The sequence below is a fragment of a genome, unplaced genomic scaffold (assembly GCF_019419815.1).
Source record: "Pyrus x bretschneideri cultivar Hongxiangsu unplaced genomic scaffold, Pyrus_bretschneideri_v1 Contig8, whole genome shotgun sequence".
Classification (NCBI taxonomy): Eukaryota; Viridiplantae; Streptophyta; class Magnoliopsida; order Rosales; family Rosaceae; genus Pyrus; species Pyrus x bretschneideri.
This window is the reverse complement of record NW_025999820.1, coordinates 6,628,857-6,651,140: the sequence shown is the minus strand read 5'-3', so window position 1 is coordinate 6,651,140 and position 22,284 is coordinate 6,628,857. Positions and strand designations below refer to the sequence as shown.

Sequence of the window (22,284 nt, the reverse complement as noted above, 5' to 3'; positions counted from 1 at the left end):
TCAGTTTTGGTGTTAAGGAAGCTTCGTTATTGCCCCTAGAAAGTCGAAGACATGGAGACGTGTGGCACATAACATACCAAAATGGGCCTAATCACGCCTCATTTGGTGGCTGTGATTGAACAAGAATGAAACCGAGTGTAGTCCGGTCCTTTAGAGTCACATCTTTGAAAAGGGACTATTTGTATCCAATATGTTAAACAATTGTCCAATTTGATCGATATCGTTTTACCATTGTTAAACTCATCACACATCGAAAAAGATAGTTAATCCTTTTGAATTGATCCTGTTTTGTTTAGTCCTAGACACCAAATAGGACTAAAGAGTAAGGGCACATCTGAAACTACTTTTATATCAAGTATTTGTACTCATTAATGTTTATGCTATAAGTGCTTGTATTAGAGAAATGTTCAAATTTTTATTAATAATGCATGTGCTTTTTCAAGAAACTTTTATATGATCTGAAATCACTTTCAAATTTCTTGCCAAATGTAATATAAAAGTGCTTCTGATTGTAAGAAAGTGCTTTTAGCATTTCTTGCCAAACGTAGACTAAACTTGTTACAAAACATAACATCAAGGTATTGAGAATCTCATTATCCATCTAAAATTATTGCTGTGTCATCCCCATTGATATTGTTCTCTGTATGCCTAATTATATAGCTTTTTATTCCCAAAATATCAAAAGCAGATCGAAGAGTGTACGTACGTGGTTCATGACTATTAGACACCTCAGAAATGGTGGATGGGTTTCAGCCATGGAAATATAAAAAAACCTAAATTCGACTGAAAACAATAGAAAATTATATTTTCGTATAGATATAATAATTTAGTTATACTAATCAACAGCTGTTAGGCTTGTGGGAAAACATGGTTACGTGGTTTGATTAAGCTAATCAATATTTTAGCAGCAAGAACAAAGGGTTTTGAGTACGTGACGATTTATTTGAGTTAATTAAACAGCATTTGGCAACTCGTGGTTGATAATTTGCAATTCATTGACTAGATAATTGCATACGATGTCATTATTTACATGAAGTATTAGGCACAAGTTTGTAGTGTTATTCAGATAATCTAAATCAAATAAAGTGTCGTCGTCACTCGTGTTAGGGCTTCCGGAGGTGTTCAAAGTATGACTATCAACTTAACAAATATTTGGTGAAAATATGACGAGACTAGCAGGTGATCTTATTAGTCTACATGTTATAATATAACTATATAAGTTAGACGATAAGTCAACTGCGATGGAGCATGGTGAACGGAACCGTCTATGGGAGCTGTTCGGTGGGTTGGGCGTGGGGGCTCGATGGCCGTCGAGTCTAGCAGTGGAAGCGGAGGCAGTAAGGGAAGCGTTGACAGCTTCCAGAGGAGGGTTATGAAAATGTGGTAGTAGAATCCGATTCAATTAACTTGATCTCTATGCTCAAGGTAGAAACGAACCCATATTTTACGATTGCTAGCATTCTTTTTGATATCCGAGAGTTAGCAACCAAGTGGAGTCCATTCAGTTTGCTTTTGTGCCTCAAGCCCGCAATAGGACGGCTCACTTAAAACTGGTTTGGTATTGTTGTGCTTTGAAAAAAAAACTGCTTCTGCTGTGCTGTGAGAATAGGTAGCTGTGAAATAAAGCAGTAGAGTATTTGGTAAACTTTTTTGTAAAAGTGCTTTTGAAAAAAAAAAAAAAACAGTATTATAGTGTTTGTTAAACTTTTATGTAAAACATATGTGAAAAAAAACTGGTTTTTCAAAGCTAGGTTTTGCAGCTTTTTGTTTTTGGCTTTTTTTCACCCAAAACTGTGAAAAAAAGCTGAAGCTGAATGTTTACCAAACACAAAAACAGATCCCAACTTTTTTTGATACCAACTTTTTTCAGAATCACCTCAGTACCAAACCAAATCTTAATGGTTTCGTTTGTAAACAGAATAATGGGCTACCATAGATGGAGTTTTCTCTTTCCCGAATTTATGTTAAACATTCTTACTGAGAATGTAATCATTGTTATACGTCTTTTATTCAATAAAAATCTATCAATTGACAAGAAAAAAAAGTCGGATATGCTGCTCACCAATACTAACGTAAATTACAAGTATTACAATATGAGTGAATTTGTTATATTGTAAGTGTTTGAATACAAGAGCATATGAATTATTACGTGAACTAATTAATAAAAAGTTTACGAAAAACTAATTAAGAGGGAGATTAAAACATGTGTTGGAGACATACAAAAATTTGACAAAACCAAGTTTATAACAAATGATACGAAGGAAAAGGGTTAAAACATAGAATTTGACATATATGTGGAGAAAATTTCCACCCCCAATTACTCCTATTATTTTACCTCAAACTTTCAACTTTTATTTAAGAACGGTTCAACAATTAAGCACCTGGTGCTCTGTCCGAGAACCACAAGAGTCGATTTCGGATGAAATAACCTTATGGGCTAACAATTAGCATGCGGATAAATCTCAAATTTACATCTCACTACTTGACTGCTTGGTGCCATAACCAAGCGACACACGAGTTTATTTCGGATGTAATAGACTAATTGACTAACTCATAGTTTTCAAGTCTGAATCTCACTTTGTAAGTGCCAAGTAACACACGAGTTGATTTCGGATGAAGTAGACTTATCAACTAACTACTGTCTTAGTGGTGTTTCTCGTTCTCTATAAAAAGGGTATAATGCGTATTTAGCGCAAAAACAATTTATTTTTATGGTAATATTGTTGCTCATTGTCTAATTTATCACTTTTAAAATAAATTTAAATTTCAAGATTCTATTATAGATAAAGGAACTGGATCCCCTCCGGATCCAGTAAAACCAAGCCTGCTAAGCAGGCGATCCGGGCCGTTGAAATTTGATCCAACGGCTACAATTATTATAATTTTTAGAGGGCCTAACGGCTACAAACAGAGGCCCTCTAAAAATTATAATAATTGTAGCCGTTGAATCCAATTTCAACAGCCCGGATTGCCTGCTCAGTAGGCTCAGTATATATGGATCCGAAAGGAAATCCGGTTTCATAGATAAATACAAATTTCAAAGAGTAATGTTATTCATACAATGTTTTTGTACCACATTTTCATACCACTTTAGGTGATATTTGATGTGAACAGCCACATCATTTGAATTAATCAGATTTTTAAATTTAGTTCATTATTTAATAAACTAATAATTAAGAAAAACTAGTTAATTAAATGATGGTTGTGATATACTAGGAGTCTTTCTCTTCATTTCCTTAAGTTTTACAAATTTTTCAAATAATATGACTGTCTACATCAGATACTATCTAAGATAATATAAAAATGTGATATAAAAACATGTTACGAATAGTATTACTCAATTTCAAAATTTATATTACCAAGCATGATCGCAAGCCTATGTTGAGCCACGTTTGCGTGAACCGTTCCAACATCCTCGTGAGCTGTGCCATCCAACTTTCTCGGGTACCAAAAAAAACAATAGTAACCTATTATCCAGTGCAGCCAACCCTAGTATTTAATCCCATAGGCTTCGAAAATAATAACGTCTCTCTACCTTCCACGCGTTCATCACGCCACTCCACCTCGCTAGTCCACACAAACACCAGTCAACATCAAACAGAAAACCAAAGTCATCTAATCCGACCGTCCGCAGTCGAGAAGGTCCCGCTGCTGGAAACAAACCATCCACGTGGACGGTCAGGTAATCCACCAACCCCTGATCTTATCACCCGTGAACACGGTACGATAAATTGGAACGAGCGAGATATACGGATAAAACGAATATGCCCAGAACGTAAGGGATAAGTTCATCGCTAGAGTCATGGGGAGCCGCGCAAAACGAAATTTCTCCCGATTTTAATTCTCGCAACTCGTGAAACAATCGCGAGGGTTTCAAAATATCGTTGTCGTCCAGTCAATTGGGACACCTATATAAAGAGCCAGAGGCCTCCATTGTTGATGTGCTCAATAACCAGTACAAAGCTTCAACGGCTCACTTTCTCTCTCTACAATTCTCTCGATTTTCTCTCTCTAGATTACTACAATGGCGTTCAAGAAAATCCTAGCCCAGCGTCTGTTCAACATCTCCAAGGCGTCGACCCAAACCCTCAGAAACTGCCGGATTTCGTCGTCGGCGGTCCACACCCGACCGCTTCCAAGCCCCGCGAGACGAGCATCGCGCCCGACCCGGGTGACAATGCCATGTTCCGGAGGTTCCTCCACATGAGACCGTCGGTGGGGAATTTCCAGACGCCAGCGATCTGGTCTTTGCCGATGGGGGAAAACCTAATGGAGAAGCTCAAAGTCATGGCCATTGGCCAGGATCGGATCCGATTGGACGGTTTGGCTCCGCCGGAGCCCAAGCCGGAGAGCTCGCCGGTGGCAAAATCGGGATTGACGACGGAGGAAACAAAGAAGCTGCTGAGGGTGGCCCAGCTGGAGGCGGTAAAATCGAAGCTTCGAGAAGTCCGGAAAAGCTGGGTATCGTATTCGGAGTTTGTTCGGATCTGCAGAGAAAGTTGCGCGGATCCGGATATGGGTCTGGGGTTTGCGAAATCGCTGGACGAAAACGGCTCCGTCATCGTATTGGGAAATCCGTTTGCTTGAAGCCTGAACAGGTAAAAAATTAATTTCTTAATTCTTTAAGTCCCAATTAAATTATCGTTTTTTTATTTTTTGGATTTGAATTTAATTTTTGTTGTTGTTTATTTTTATAATTTTTTGGTGTTTCAGAAATTCAGATAATTGTTGTGGTGATCTTGGTTTGATGGCCGAGAGGGTGAATTAAATTTGCGAGCAGTGAATATTATTTAGTGTGATATGGGAAATTCCGAAAACTGATATAGTTTTTATGATTTTATTTTGTTTTCTTCAACAGGCGAGACCTTTAAACGTGAAATGGGTGTCAGTCTTTCACCGTGGCAGATTTTGTTTTTCATCTTTGGGAGGAGACCCGGTGAATTAAAAATAATAATATTAAAATTAACAAAAAAATAAAAGAAGAAAATTGCATTTTTGTTGGGTGGCTTTTTTTCTTTTTTTTTTTTGGGGTGGGAGACGAGCGATATTCTATTATGCTCTGCGGCATCTTTTGCGGCGCGGTGTAGATGAAAAATAGGAAGAAATTATTTAAAAGGGGCATATATTATTAAAAAAAGGAGTTTTGATGAAACATTATTGTTCATTTTTAATAAAAAATTACATTTTTATCTTTTTCTGAAACTATTTATATCATGTCATTTTTCGTTAACAATAAAAATAAAATTAAACTTTTTGTTAGTTTTCTTAAAAAAATGGGGTATATTTGTCTCAAATATACCCCATTATGGGAATGTTTTTTGGGTGGTGGTAAAGCGTTTGCTGAGCTCAACAAACATTATGGGAATGTTTGAAATAGGAAACGTGCTTTTTTTTAAGTGGGAATGTTTGAAATAGGAAAAGTGCTTTTTTTAAGTGAAATGCTTTTCTTTAAGTACTGATAGCTTGCAGATTAACGTCTTGGATTTGCTTTTGTTTATGGATTTCTATTTGGTCCGCATACCTTAGTAACGATAGCTTGCAGATTTACTTCTCGGATTTGCTTTTCTGCATACCTAATTGGGCTTGGGGGTTATCCACCTTGTCCCCATATATTTATATTTTTGCTTGCATCACTCTTCAATCTAAGGGATCTGACTTACAATCTTCGGAGTATGTGTGGCATATTTCATTATTTAAAGTCGTTAGATTTAATTCTGGTATATTAGAGAAGAATTCCATATATCCTGAAATAACTTTGAAATTTATTTATAAATTATTCCCCACAACCCATAATGTTTTTTTATTGTTTTTGAAAACTTATTTGAAAACATAGGTTTTTGTGTTGATTTTTTATTTATTTTGTAAAAGCTGTTCCTGCTTTTGGTGAGGATTAATTAGTGATAGGCTGAGCATGCTTTACCCAATTGTTTCAAACTGTTTGGTTACTGCAGGTAGCCAAAGCAATTCAAGAAGTAATTCCCATTCCAGGAACATCACCCGACTCCGATGACCCCAGAATTAGGGAATTGGAAGGCATGGAGAGGCACAAGTTTGAGATAGACCGAAAGGCGAAGTCCCTTGTCCGAAAGGAGCTTTGGTGCGGTCTTGGCTATTTGGTCGTCCAAACAGCCGGATTCATGAGGCTCACATTCTGGGAGCTCTCATGGGACATCATGGAACCCATTTGCTTCTACGTTACTTCAATGTATTTCATGGCTGGATACGCCTTCTTCCTCAGGACGTCAATAGAGCCCTCTTTCGAAGGGTTTTACCGTAGCCGGTTTCAGGCTAAGCAGAAGCGCCTCATGAAGCTTGAGAATTTCGATGTCGGAAGGTATGACGAGCTTCGTAAAGCATGTTATCCGGACTCGTCGGATTCATCAGAAATGACCGCGACAACTGCTTTTGATGGGGCCAAGAGGAAGCAATCTGGTTCAGTACATTAGTTAAAGAAAAAATATCAAAGTAATAGAACAAAAAAAAAAAAAAAAAAAAAAACAACAATATAATTGATTGGAAAACTACGATTTTGTTTTAACACCCCCCTTCCCTTCCCCGCAAATTTAACTTTAGAAATTTAGTCACCGGCTTTATGTAAACAATGATGTTGAGAGTGTTTAGGTATTTAGGGTGCGATCGTTGCACCGAACTGTTTCGGACTGGACTGGACTAGTGCAAGGATTAAGCTGGACTGGCTTAGACTAGACTAAGCTGAACTAGCTTAATGAAGCGTTTGATGCAGTGTCGGACTAAGACGCAGGATTGCAATATTAAAATATTTTATATTTAATTAATATATATTAATTAATATTTTATTTTTACTTTATCTTTTTGTTTTTTTTTTTTTTTTTCTAGAATCATCCGTCCAATCCTAGTAACCTTCCGCTCTCCATCACCCTTTCCCTTTTTCCCCATTTTTGTCCCTCCCATCCACTGGCCCTTTCTCTTCCTCCCACCGTCTCTCTCTAACATAAACAAGCGATGCAACCAAAGTGATGTCAGAGAGTCTGCTCCATTTGCCTCACCAACGATGCAACTAAAATCCTCAATCTTCCTCACCTCCTTTTCCAACAAACCCATCTCATCCCCCACACCAAAAATTCACTTAAAATCCCAACCTCGCTATCTCCACTGAGGGCGTGGTTGAACCTATATACGACTTGGTTCTTGAACTGATCGTGATGAGGTGTTGGGAGTGGGCAGAGAACTATGGATTCCCTTATTTTCTTCCTTCTTGCTTTCTTTGTTGATTGTGCAAGAAGTGAATTTTTTTTCCCCTTTTTTCTGTTCTTGGTTTTTGTAGAGATATGAAGGTCAGTCTTCAATGGAATATCTTCTGTGACTTCTAACTTCTGTTTTAGAGAGATGAAGGTGAGTTTTCTAGCAGACACAGTGACGAAAAGGCGCAGAGGAGGGTTCGCACGACGCTACTTATAGAAGAGGGAGACAGGACTAGCAATCCCGTAGTTTTTGGGGGGTCTCACTAAAACCTCTTAGTGAAGCCTTTAGTATAGGTGAGTCCGGGCTAGTCTCATTAAGACTAGTCCCGCATGATAATAAACACCGGACTGGACTAATAGTTAGTCCCGTCTAGTCCAGTGACAGTTAGTAAGGGCAAACAAACGCCCCTTTAGTTCTTTAACGGTTCATGATTTACAAGTTACAACTACGAAATTGAAGCTGGAAAACTTTTATTTAATTTGTCTTTTATATTGGGTAGATTTAAAATGGGCAACTAAAAGAAAAGCACCACATATCTAAACTTTGGATATTTTACCACCGAAAGAACTTACACAAATAGACAAAGTGTTGGTTTTTTTTTTTTTTTTTTTAGAACAAACGATATTATTTATACGAATGAAGAAGGGGTGAGTTTAGCCTCAAAATGGATTAGGAATAATGTAGTTTAAATTTGCCTATAGTTAGAATTGTACTTAAGACCTCTCAATCTCGCTTACAAGTGAAGAGAAATATCACTACTGTAATACTAAACGGTACAAATAGACAAAGTGTTAAACAAGCATTTTAATTTTTAATTCTAATTTCTTATGAACTCAGGGTTTTGAATTGATTTTACAATAGCTAAAAATCCTAATTTTAATTTCTTGTGAACTTACGGTTTTGAATTTGATTTTACAATAGCTAAAAATCCAAAAGACAACAATTTAAGGGTGGTGCTATCCACGTACCTATTTTTAGGTCTTACACACCACTCTCAATATCCATTTTTCAAATTCAATAAATTAAAGATGATCAATAGACAAAGTTTAATAAGAATGTGTGGAAGGTAAAAATGAGTATGGATGACGATATCCAAATTTAAACTCATGCATTACTAAAGATTTTTTATTTTTTATTTTTTTTTTTTTTTTCAGAAAGCACTATTAGGTGCTCCATGAAAAGTATTTTAAACTTTATTTAAGAGAAATGCTAAAGAGGCTTTCTCAAAAGTAAGAATTTTTATGTATTCTTTGTTTTTGACATAATATTTTATTAGGTTGACATGAATTAACATTAAACTTTAAAGTGACAGATAATCCATGAATAATCTACTTTAAGAGAATCTCATTAGTATTTATGTTTTATTTAATTTTTTTTTTTTTATCCATATCATACTCATGAGCGAAAGTTTATGAAGTTGGAAACTAAAAGCAATTTATCCATGAGCTTACATTAAGCCTACCTAAATGCTATTAGCCTATCATTAGTTGTTTCCAACTTTTACCATAATATATGAGGCTTAATGTTTTGCTACAATCTTTTTAAGCTTTTTTTTACGTGTGGAAATTTTGAAAACCCATTGTTTGGGCCTAGAATACTGGTTTGGGTCGAGTCTGGGCCCAGAATACTGGTTCGGGCTGAGTTTAGAATTGTTCTCAGGCTCGGAAGCCTTGCTTAGGGGTCGTTGTGGGCTATTCGGTTCATGGGCCGCATAGCCAAGGTCGGCCGAGTCCTATCAGGAAGTAGAGTCCTCCAGTCAGACGAATGGGGTAGTTGAGTCTTGATACAATAAGGAGTCTCGACATAATGAATATGCTGAAACTTGGAAATGAAAATGGCCTGATAAGGGGTTAAGTTCAAAGTCCTGATAGAAGTAGGACTGGTCGACAAAAGATTGGATCGGGGTAAGAAGTCCTAATCCGAATAAAGTGTTAGCTTGATTGAAAGAAGGTTTGATGCTATAAATAGAGGGGGGAGTGCACCATTCAACTCTCTCCAATTCAACACACAAATTGCCCTGCGCAAACCTTTCAAACATCTTGAGATTTTTTTATTTTCTTTTTCCGCTAATACACCTTCAGTTTGGATAAACAGCACTGTGAAGACAACCGGTAACATCTTCAATTTGGATAAATAGCACTGTTGCCGTAGAATTAGCCGTTACCGAAGCACCATCAGTTTGGATAAACAGCACTGCGTCTAGGCCGACTGGTTATCTATCCAAGTCTTGGTCGAGAATGATTTTTGAATCCTTATTGGCAGAGGTCATCTCATTAGCTATCTCGACGAAGTGAGGTGTTACTACATTCGGCACATTGAAAGCCGAATTTGATATTGAACTTCACAAAACTAGCAGCCTTGTCTTCAGGTTCTAAAACCCGAAGGCTGATGCGTGTTTCTTCCTTGGCCGCAGTCGCAAGATCAAGAAGTCAGCAGCGCGCTCAATGCAACATCAACACATTTTACTCCTCGGCCAAGCTCGGCTGACGAGTTGGCATGCCCCGCACACAACCGAATGACGTAGTTAGCTTATTAATTACTCGGCTTGCGTGCCACGTAGGTTTGGTAGTTTTTAAGGTCAACACCCACATATCACGTTGGTGTGAAAAACAAAAATCGAAATCCCGCACCAAAATCATCTCAAATTTCCTCCTTGACAATCTTAGTGGCTAAATTCCCTATCATCAATAAAGTTCACAATTCAATTAAAGAAGCTCATTCGTAGTTTAGATGGCTATCCGTGTGCTCGAGATTTTCAGTTCGATTTCCTCGTAATATTATAGCTAATAGACTTGTACAAAATAAAGATCAACTGTAGACGACTATATGTTGTTTCCAAGTTAGTGGTCTCTTTTTGGTCACGCGGAAAGTTAAAGTGGTCAGTGGGAGGGGTCATTCAAATGTATCGGCTGCATGTGCTTTTAAGGGTAAAGAAAACAGAATCAAACGAAGTCTTCACTTAGCAACTGTTGCAGGCTTGCAGCTCACATAAAGATTTTTCATTGCCACCCTATTGAACGATAAATTCTTTTTTTCATTGACACTCAATTTGAAATGTTCATCTGAACACTTGAATCGTGTTGTATTAGTTGACTCTTGAAAAATAACAAAGTCATAAAGTGATGGTGATGTAGTAATTGCGAACTAATTTAAACTTGAAGTAACTAATTTTAGAGTGAGCATGTGAGCGGAGTTGAACACTTGTCACACAAGTGATGTCAGAGCATAAGTAAATGCAGTTAAAAATAAAGTTAGAACGTTTATATCGAAAGGAGGGATCCTCCTACATGTCAGCTTTTGTCAGTAATACTCATTGACAACATGAGCTCCACCACTAAATTTCCGGAGGGGTGAAGAACATGAGTGAATGAGTTTGAAAATAAAATTTTATATAACTTTTTTGAAAAGTGTACCCCTAGCTTAAAACAAGTATATAGGTTTCCAAAAATATTGTAGAAGTTGATGATTTGATTATTACTTAAGCATTGATAAATGTGCTCATTCTTATTGGCGACATATCATTTAGTTTACAAATTTTGATTCCCTAACATTATCCATATTGTAATACTATCATGTAATAGGGTATCCTGCATCACCTCATTCCTACCAATCTAGACGCAAAAAAATGTTTCTAATCGAGGAGAAGGTCTTGAGTGCGGCATCCTTAGGTGGTGGGTCACAAAGGAAGTGTGAGGGGCCGGGTTCATTTTATGTCTAGAGGTGGGTCTCAAAACAATGTGTAATGGGTTATAGACGAGGTTGTGTGTGACACGGATACGTAATTCAGATGCTAGATCTTAAAATTAATGTATAATTATCAATTCATGTTATATTACATGCTCGAACAAATTCTAACGAGTGATCTAAATGAGATTTTCATCATTTAATAAAAATCGGTCACACGTATGAACTATTGAACTTAACAAAGTCAATCACTTTATGCTACAACATTACTTTTCGTCCAACACAATTCGGCAACCAATTGCAGCCGTAGAAGTTGGGGGTTTAGGGTCAATACATCACCGTCTGACAATATCATATGAACCTTCCTGGTGAGTGGGGAATTGCTTAGGCCAGGGGAGGATTTAGCTGGACAGGCCATGTGATTCAGTTCATGGTCCACCGTTCGGCTTTGTTCGGATCTCTTTCTACCTAATTTACTTAGTTCAGAATTCAGACCATTAAAATTTGATCTCACGGCTATAGTTATTATCACTTTTGAAGGGATCCCCTGTTTGTAGTCGTTTGATCAAATTTCAACAGCCTGGATCCTGGTCTAGGTGAATTAGGTGGAAAGGGATCTGAAGAGGATTCCTTTCCTTCTTATACAGGATAGAACATGTCCATTGGGACCATATAAACGAATGCAACGACTGTCTAACCATTTTGGTTTCAAGTTGGAGATAGACTTGTATATGATTGATTTATCATACCGTATTGGTGTAACAATATAATATTATGTGTAAGTTTTTTATAATGTGTTATGGTATTACTAGATTAGAACGCAACATTAGATAAAACTACTTGATGTAAGTTGTAAAGCAACCTAACTTCCAAAATTGAAGGCGGACAAGCGCTAGGTCTTTTCAAATTCACTCCGGCTAAACCTGATGCCAAGTCAAAGGTCATGGCCGGGTCTTATTCTTGAGGAAGAAAACTAATTAGTTATCCCACGTAACATTTTCATATAATCAATGCTAGAGAGATCAAATTTTTTAAACTAAATTTGTAATTCAAATGATGTGATTGGAGATGATCGGATTATTAATTAAGTGTTGATTGAGGTAACACATTATTTGGTTCGTAGTTATGGTTTAAACATTTGGTCGTCCTAACATTACTCTTTTCATGTGTACCTATTTTCACAGATAACGAACATATATATGTGCAACCTACGTATCCGTTTGGTTGGAGGATTAGAGGCTAGAAAATAGATACGTGACAACACAGTCCTCTATCGTTGAGAGATTTTTTAAATAATCTTATTTGAGAAACCACATTTTGCTAACAAGAGATGCATACAATCATGCGTTTATTTCTTATTTCAGAACTAGAGATCTGTGGACTTGCGTGTGGAAGAGCGAGAGCACCAAGAAACCTCCAAGAAGCTGGGGCAGTCAAACGATTATGCTTACTGCCCGTATGGTAGGTGACAAAATTTTGGACTGAGTCAATTGTTAATGTGTAGCCGTGTAACGTGGATCCAGACCCATATTGGTCCTATCCCATTATTGGTACTGTAGCAATTTAGATATGGTGCCTGCCATCTACTTAATTTTCTTGCTTGCCATATGTAATTATTCTTTCAAAATTATACAACTCTTCTGTTTGGATTTGAAGATGGCTGGGATATTGATTATTTAAGCGTTGACAGACATGTTCATTTTTATTTATGACATATCATATAGTTTGCAATTTTAATCTTCAAATTTAATCTCCTTAACATTACTCAGTAGATACTAAAATCATAATTATCCTCACAAATGAGATACCCCAAATCCCAGGATTGTCACATCCCGGCCCGGGGCGGACCACTTCCCGGGCCGCTCCACCACCGTAGCACGATATTGTCCGCTTTGGGCCCCGACCACGCCCTCACGGTTTTGTTTCTGGGAACTCACACGAGAACTTCCCGATGGGTCACCCATCCTGGGAATGCTCTCGCGCGCTACTCGCTTAACTTCGGAGTCCCGGATGCTCTTGAGAAATAGTCCAATCCACAGTCGTCGTGACATAGGCATGTGGGTGTAAGTTGGGTCTTCTTTTTCAATTTTTTACTCTTAGTTTATGATCGATGATGTTCTCTAGAAACATGGTTTTCCTCTTTACTAATAAGAAGTCGTTTTATTTATTTATTTATTTTTATTTACGTATTATAGTCAGATTCATATGTAAATATTTTCTTAAACACAAATTAGAAGCTTTAACAAACTTTTCATATTGTGTATTTTTAAGCTTGTTTTTATATAGATAAATACTTGTGTCCAGCGCATAAGTGCCCCTACTTGTCCGCTCCACTTGTGATTAGCATATTATCATTGTACAAGCCTTATGATCAAAACCGCTCATTTTATTTATCATGTTTTAAGTATGATATTTATAAAGAAAAAAAAATTCGATTTTGACCTCATTTAGTCATTTATATGCATACAAATTAATAGATGGTTTACCATGAGATTGCCAAATCGATTTATTTAAAACTTATGGATGACTAAACGAGCTCTAAATTGAATATTTTTTAAGAGATGATCTTTTGATGACTATAAATAAGATAAATAGTTTTGATTATGAAATTTGTACATCAAACTACGTTAGCTACAAATCGGTGTACAAGTAGCTAAACCTATACATGATTAGTAACCCTTTGTTTCTTTCTTCTTTTTCTTCACATTCTACACGTTAAATTTATATTCAAACAAGAGGCACAAGTGTGGAATTGTTTTTGTGACGGTGCTATGATAATGATATGCAATTGTATGGGCCATATATGCCAACCAAGGTTTCGTAGTAATGCAGCTTACGTTTAAGTGCCGCTTGCATTTTAGTCAATTTCGTACCAATTAGTTGACAACTAGAAATTTATGTCCGTTGATGTGGAATTCAAAATTGTATAAAAAATTATGTTTGAATAGTATAAAAGATTGGGTTGCAAAACGTTAATGCTATATACAAAAGATAAAGTACATAGCAATCTACTTGACAACGTTGATTAGATTGTTATACAGAAGATGTTATTGCTTCCTCTTACACATATGTAGGGGTGGTTCGGTATGGGATACCAAACCGAAAGTAGTATCCCAAATCCCAAACCGAAATCTTTTGGGACGGGAATTTGAAGACCAATCCCAAACCAAATTTTCAGGAATCTCAAATTTCGGGAATCCCAAAATATTTTTGGGATTTCGGGACAAATCGGGAATCCCAAATTAACATATGAAATTATGAATTATTCTTCAAATATATAATTTAAGAACACATTCATGAACTAGGAATGTCATTTCATTCACACTACCATTTAATCAAATATTGGCATGCTTGATTGTTTTTATCAAAGTCAAAATTCAAATTAATTAAACCCTTTTGGCAATCTATTGAGAGACAAAAGAATCAAACCTTCTGAAATCATCAACCATGACAGCAGCAATAATAAAATCCAAATGAATATCAAACAGAACATGAAAAATATGCAAGGTGTAAGGCATTCCAGGTTGCAGAGCATGAATTAGAAACTACTAACATCAATTATAAAAGAATAATATAATATATATATATAGATATTAATTAATAATATATATTTTCGGTTCGGTTTGGAATTTTCGGAAATTTTTTCCACCCCTACACATATGTTGAGTGCAAAACGATATAACAATGACGATAAAAACATTATTATCTCTGAGAGGTCCAAAATTTGAAAACCCCCATTCAAAGAGACAATGTAATCTAATTTCTTTTCAATCACAATCCCAACAGAGATAAAACAACGATTAAAGAACAAGCTCAGAAATACGACAAAATTCAATTACATTACTCTAAGGACTGAATTGCAAACTGTAGCATTGCCATGTAATGGGTAGAAAAATTCTTACTCACTTCATGAAATTCAATTGCGATCAGCTCCACACCAACCCTTTTGAACAACGGTTTCACCACAGTTGAGTACCTTCAAACCCAATTTTCAAAACAAATAATTCTATTTACGAAAAATTTGAACTCATTTCTGACACAAAATCCAGCACTACTCCTAGTTGAAACAAAACAACCCGCAAAGCCTTGTACTTGATCATATTTCACCAAAAACTTCTCCACAAATGTAAATTTTCCCCCAAGACAAACTGAAACCAGAAACATTCTATGAAAGTAAAGTAAGCCATCTAGATGTGTGGACTCACACAAGCATAAATCGTTTATTAAATTAAACGCAAATTATCTTCTAAACTCATATTACGAGATAGATAATGTAACATATCTCTTCATGTTTGGTTGATTAAAACTGGATCTCCTGAAACCAAAAGCAAAACCAAATTAGCCACCATCACCCAGAATTCGAAGCCACAAACAAAATCCCCAAAATCAAAACCAAAAAATTTAAACAAAAAACCCATTTATAAATCCAAATTTACACTCCCAAGTGCAAGACTCTAAGCTTCAATTGTACTTTCTCAACTTCAGCTATTTCAGCTACATAACATAAAAATAAAAAATAAAAAAATAATTAACTAATCTGATTTAAGATTAATAAAAAAGCTTGGAAATTTCAGCTTTAAAATCACGTCTCAAACTGCAAGTCGAATCAAAATTAATTTAACTATAATTTACCTTTAGTTTTTCATTTTTTTATTGAGGAGATAAGTTGATGGAGTTAACACTGCTAAGTGTTATTTAAATCAATAATCACGTACGAACAAATAAGATAGAATGCTGAGAGGCCACGTATGTTTTTGAGTACAGTAGATTTGATCTCTGCACTTGTAATTGCCGTGTCTAATGTCTTTTTTTACCATGTTCACGTTTGGCAGTTGAGAGGGATTTAGAGGGATTGTGCCGGCCCAGATCTATGCCACTATAACGGACACGAAACCTTTAAGCTTCTTGTTATTCGTCTGTCTATGCTTTCTCCTCTTGCAATGCAAGAAGTAGGGTTTAACAAACTTTGTAATTTAAAGAAATGAAAACTAATGAAAATGACTTGAAAACTTTAAGTTTTAACGATAAAAACAAAATAAAAGGTAAAGTGAATAGTACCATAATTGACTTTTTAGTGTAAAAATGTGATTTTTTGTTAAAGTAAATAGTGCCGGAAGCTTTTCGTTAAAGTTCTCATTTAAAGAAAGATAAATGATTGGAACTTGTTCATGACAAAAGTAATAATTTATGTAGTCTTGACCTTAGTTTTCTCTGTTGTAAGAGATTTCAAACTCAACTCACATGTTGGCACATTGATAAAAATTAGCAAAATAGAAAATTATGGCTTCAATTTTTCGATTAAACATAAGATTTCTTTTTTCTTCAAGATTTTATAGAAAGCACTTCCATTTGTATTCTAAAATTGCTTTACTATATACATATTGATGTTTTTGTTAAAGATCCAAGCACTTATTAGAAAAGCACTTGGATTTTGCTGAGGTATTTCCTAATTATGAAGTACTTCTCTAGAAATTACTTCTACAGCTTAGAAGCGTTTTCAAAATTTTCTGTCAAATGTTGTTATAAGCATTTTTTAATAGTAAAAAAGAACTCCAACCATTTCAAATGCAATCCAAATAAATTTAAAAGATGAAATTGAATCTCCATAATAGGTAAGCTTTTTTTTTTCATACAACGATATTGGGAGCAAGGGGTTGGGCTAAGCAACACAATGGCTCACCAATTTTTTTTTTTTTTTAATAAACTCATTATTTATGAAAGTCAAACTCTAAACTCTATTTACTGAATAACTAAAATACTACTAAAACGTAATAAAATTGCCTAAAATGAAATAAAATTTGATACATAATCAAGTGGGGTTAGTTATATGGTTCATTGGATTTAAGTCAAACCACAAATATGGACGCCCTGACCAACTTACTCATTTAGGCCCAACTTATTATTTTGGGTTGGTTTTTTCTTTTTCTTTTTCCCTAGCTTACAAACTACGGCTCGAAAATTCCGATATGAACTTTCTCATCCAAACAATTTCCTTTTCGACTTCTAATTTTACGCCAATTTTCCTCAGTTATGAAAAAGCATGCATCGATATTTTCATGAAATTCCATACGCTTGGTAACCTCAGCATCTCAAACAAATCAAAATGTAATATGTTTTTTTTTTTCCCCTTTCTGTTTATGTGCCATCTCTCCCATCTGAACCTCTGATCGATGCATGTTTATCAACATGGGAATGTTCACAACGTAATTGCTCGCATTCATGAAGGACTCAAAAACTTGTGGTCCAAATCACTTCCTCGTCAAGCCCAAACTCTATTTTTAAAGTGTCCTTGCACCGAATTGATTTTGAGTTTGATACATTACGCATTTCCATAACCAATTAAATCTCCTATCTTTGAGATTAGAGCCAGTACAAAACGAAACTAAGTTATCTGCACAAATCTGTGTTTTACTCAAACCTTTGGTAACGTAGTAATTAGCATTACGGCTCAGTGGTTTTCGTCTTCACTTATAAGAGGTCTTAAGTTCACTTCACCTTGATAATGAGTTTAATACTGAATTGTTATTGTTTGTTCATTGTGTGGTTTAAGTCGGATTTCTCCCACTCATATAGCAGTAGATCGTTGTATAGAAAAACACTAATAGCTTAGGGGTTGGTTTTTTTGGAAACTAAAAAGGGTTGTTTGATATCCTTCTTGGATCCAATTTTTTGTTTTTAAATTAATGAGTACTAAGTAATTTAACTACAGTCATCATTTTTGAAACCAATAAATTGTTTTCAAATTGACTACCAAACAACCCCTTAATAATTGTCTAACAACCCTTATGAAAGGATCCCCAGACCAGGGCCTTTTATACATTCTCGACCATTTCTTCCACCAATATTTCTCCCACAAAATAGTTATCAAGCTGACCCTAAAGTTGTTTTTTTTTTTTTTTTTTTTGGTAATACATTGATATTTTTACATTAAGGGAATGAGGAGTTCAGCTAAGCCACATAATGGATAACCTAAGTTGGTATTGAATTCGTCATCTACAAGATTCGAACCTAAGACCTCTCACTTCTAAATGAAGAGGAATACCACCAGACCGTAGTACTGAATGACAACCCTAAAAGTTGTCTATAACTAAGTAATCAACTGTATCCAAATTCAAATATAATGAGGTACAAATTCCTTGCCAAACTAAAAGACCTAATTTAGGGTATAAAACTTGCAAGATTGCATTAACCCTCAACGCACGCTATTAAAGGTAAACGTTATAATAGCTAATGAATTGCTATGTGCATTAATGTATATTATACAAAACCGTCATCTGTCTTGAACAAAATCTATAATCGTGAGTGTTTTTTAATATGCATCAGTGTATATTATATTATTATTATTGTAACCGCTGAGTCCCTGATTCTTCTTTAATACTTCATTCTTCCGAAGCATATTATTGACCAGAAAAATAAAATTTCCGTCATTGTAAATGTATTAATTTGTGGACCATGTACAAATTCCAAAAACCTACCCTCCCATCAAAAATTTAATTTCCGCCCCCTAAAATTGCATCTTACACCATCAAAGCTCCTTGTCCTTAACTCCAACGGACTTGGCCGCCGTATCGCCACCGCCAGCTCCGCTGCTGACACCTCTTCCCTTCCCCTTCTTATTGAAAAACCCCAGATGAATTCTGATGTAAAAATTCAAAAATGCCAACAGAATCACACCGTTGAGGACCGAATTGAACAACCACGCGCCAATCCCGTTGCACCCGCCTTTCATGAAATGCAGCATCAGGACGCCGACGTGGCACGCCACGTTGCAACCCAGCAGCGCAATCTGGCAGTTCACCACCACCGGAAAACACGCGCCCCGCATCCCCACGGCGGTCCAGAACCGGTACCCATAAACGACGGAGTAGACGAGCGTTGTGCAGAGGATGGCGAGGACCTGAATCGACTGCGAGAACTCAAGCCAGAGGAACGAGATGACGGTGAGGATCGAGTGGTTGAAGAGCTGGAAAGGGACGAGCTTCCGGCGGCGGAGGATGGTGAAGAATGTGCGGAGCATGTGGGGGAATCTGGACAGGTAGTACACGTAGGACCAGAAAAATACCCGACCCGACGGCCGGGTCCCGAGCGGGAAGCAGAGGAGCCACTGGAATGGGGTTTTGGACCGCCGCCAGAACCACCGTGTTTCGTGAATTTCGGCGGCGGAGGAGAGGGTGATGCCGGCGAAGATTGTGAACGATATTAGGGCCATCGCAAGGCTGTGGATTGCGGGTATAGGTCCGAGCGGGACTGGTCGACCCGACCGGTTAACGGCGAGGAGGAAGAGGTGGAGGAGGATGGAGAGGGTTATGTAGACGGCGATGGCGGTGAAGAGGAAGGACCACGTGGAGCCCCAGGAGTGGGTGTGGGACCAGCGGAACCCGACGATGGAGGGGTGCTCCGAGAGCCAGAATGTGAGGGCCTGGATAGCGGGTTGAGCCAACATTTTGGTTTTGCCGGGTTGGGGCGGATCAGACGGTGGAGGTGACGTGTCTCGTCGTTTTAGGGGGCAGAGTAAACGACGGGAGACGGCCCTTCACGCGGTGGCGGGTGGGTCTGGTGGCTCTGGCTCACATCGAGTCATTCAATCACCATTTTTTTCCAACTTTTTTTTCGTTTTGGGAATTTGAGGGACGTTTTAGTTTTAGAGAGAGAGAGAGAGGAGAGAGAGAGGCAGTGCCGGGATTAAATTGAGGGATGGAAAATTGGAAGTGAATCAAATGACTGGTGGGCATGAAGCCAAGAAATAGTGTTGGAAGAACTGCAGTTTTGGAGGACACGTGGAGAGGTTTGATAGTCGATCCGTGTGTAATACTTGGTGGGGCCAGCTTTGTCACGTGTTGGGATGAGTAAAATAAAGGTTTGTTTTGGTACTTTTAGGAGGAAGTAGGTTTGTTTGTTAAAGTTGGGGATTTTGGGAGGAAGTGTGTGGGGGGTTTTATGCTAGTGTATTTATGAAGGTAATTAGGAGGTGATTAATTTGACCGATGCTCACAAATTAAGTAGTTGTAGTTAGGACTGTTAATCTTGTTAGGTCAACCATGGGCAACAAAAATAATCCATCGATTCTTCCCTTCTCTTTGCTATATCTAACATAGCCACTTAATATTACAGTTTAGTGGTATTTTTTTTAGGAAAACTAATAAAAATGACTTGAAAACTTTGAGTTTTAATGATAAGGGCAAAATAAAGGGTAAAATGAATAATACTAGGATTGACTTTTTAGTGTAAAAATGTGGTTTTTCGTTAAAGTGAACAGTACCGTAGGCTTTTCATTAAAACTCTCTTCTTTTTTACTAGTAAGTGATAAGTCTTAGATTCTATTTTTACCAAAGGCAAATTTGAACTACATTATTGCTAACTCATTATAAGTCTTAGGGCCAATTTGGGATTGCTGCGCTTTTGATAAACTGTATTTTTAAAAGTGAAGTAGGTTTTTTTTTTTTTTTTTTAGATGCAATGCCAAACTAGACCTTAGTCCACGCCCTCACTCCCTTAGTGTAGTTAATATCGTTTGCTCAAAAAAATTAAACATTAAGTCTTAGAGTCTTAGGTTCGATTCTCACCCAAGATGAATTTGAACCACATTCTTCCTTGCTTATTGTGAGGCTTAACCCACTTCCTCATCTTTTTAGTATAGATAATATCATTTGTTCAAAGAAAAAAAAAGTTTTAGAGTCCATGCACACATATGAGGTTCCATGCTCTTTAATTCATTTTCCTATAAATAGTGTTGGAAAATGTATGCATGGAACCTCAAATGTGCCTATACATGCACATATTTGTCAGCCACTTATTACTACGGTCTAGTGATATTCCTCTTCACTTATAAGTGAGAGATCTTAAGTTTAATTCTCGTCAAAGGCGAACTTGAACCACATTATTGCTAGCCCATTGTGAGACTTAGCCCACTCTCCTACCTCCTTAGTGTAGATAATATCGTTTGTTAAAAAAACACATTTGTCACATGTGTACCAAAACATTTATTATTCTTTTAAAATAGGAGGACGACTGGTGACAAGCCACAGTTATCCATCCATTTCGACCTCGCAGAGACGTTTCAGTCTTCTCTGGCCACAAATCTGACTTCGACACCAGCAGCGAGTTTCGAACTCAAGACCTCTTGTTTTTAATTTTAAGAAAGTTTCATAATCTAGCCTTTGACACTAGACCACCAGCTCATGATTTGTGTAATAAAACATTTATTAATTTTACTAGTTATGGGAAGCACGTATAGGCACATACAGTAGGCCAAATATGTCGAAATATCGGCCTAAAGTTGGAGCATTCAACTTAAATTAGGATGGATCATCGTCCTCCAATATCTTTAAGAAATCTTATCTCAATAACAACGTATAGATTTTTCCTCACAATAAATGCATTAAACGTCTAATCTTCAAAATATTGTGCTTAGTGCACTAATTAGTCGCACACGTTAAGCAATTTTCGACATTGAATAAATAGGATGTACTATTTACATATCTATTTTTACTTTTCACACACTTTTTATTAATTTTTATCTTTTAATTTTCTTCAATTTATCCGATCTGAAGGCCAAAAATTTTAAAAAATATATGAAAAGTAAAAAGAGATGCGTGAATATCACACCTCTTAATAGATTTGTGGGCGGCTTACCGTAACACTATCATCGTACCAACTTGTCAACTAGGCACTCGAATCATTCCAGATTTCAGTTGTCATGTTTAATGGATTTTGTGGCTACAAATAATGATGCGTGGCATCTATTTTTCCAGGAGGATCATGAGAATTCTCTAATCACATTGGTTCATCGTATATCGTATGATCATAATTATTGTAAATTTCTTTCTTTAAAATTGAATATAGACAGTATCTAACAAAAACTGACCTCACAATGTACGATGAACGAATATGATTGAAAGATCCGATGAATATCCCCTCTCTCTGTTTTTTCAGTTATTGAAAATTTGGCAGGTGGGGGTCTCTATCAATATAATTGAGAAGTTGGAAACAAGAACATCTCTTCGCTGAAGATACCCTAAAGGAGAGCAGTAGATATACTTAAACTAATATCATTTGCTTAATATTGAAGAGTAATGTTAGGTAAACTAATTTTTTATATCAAATTTGTAAATTATGTGATGTGTCACTAATAGATAATAAATACATTAATTAAAACTCAAGTAATAACTCAATTATCAATAACTACGTCATATGTAATTTACAAAATTTAATCTAAATATAATTGATCTCCCTAACATTATCCAATGCCGAAACCAACTTTCCTTTAGTTAATTTCAATCAAATTGTCACCCAACAGTTTGAAGGTGACGAATGTAATTGGGTCCTCTAGTCTCTTGTAGTAAGTTACTGTAAGGCTCATATAAGTAAGTTTATTAACTT

General features: G+C 36.5%; 2 protein-coding genes across 2 annotated transcripts; one reads left to right on the top strand and one right to left on the bottom strand.

Annotated features, from left to right (window-relative positions):
* Positions 1 to 3,926: 3,926 nt before the first annotated feature.
* LOC103967630 (calcium uniporter protein 2, mitochondrial) lies at positions 3,927 to 6,821 on the top strand. Its single transcript, XM_009380906.3, is given in 4 exon segments — positions 3,927 to 4,145; positions 4,148 to 4,570; positions 4,573 to 4,598; positions 5,952 to 6,821. Coding segments are annotated over 4 exon segments (1,065 nt in total). The 5' UTR covers positions 3,927 to 4,024; the 3' UTR covers positions 6,447 to 6,821.
* An 11,308-nt stretch (positions 6,822 to 18,129) lies between these two features.
* LOC103967627 (elongation of fatty acids protein 3-like) lies at positions 18,130 to 19,428 on the bottom strand. Its single transcript, XM_009380903.3, has one exon. The coding sequence runs from the start codon at positions 19,346 to 19,348 to the stop codon at positions 18,431 to 18,433; it is 918 nt and encodes a 305-aa protein (XP_009379178.2). The 5' UTR covers positions 19,349 to 19,428; the 3' UTR covers positions 18,130 to 18,430.
* Positions 19,429 to 22,284: the final 2,856 nt, after the last annotated feature.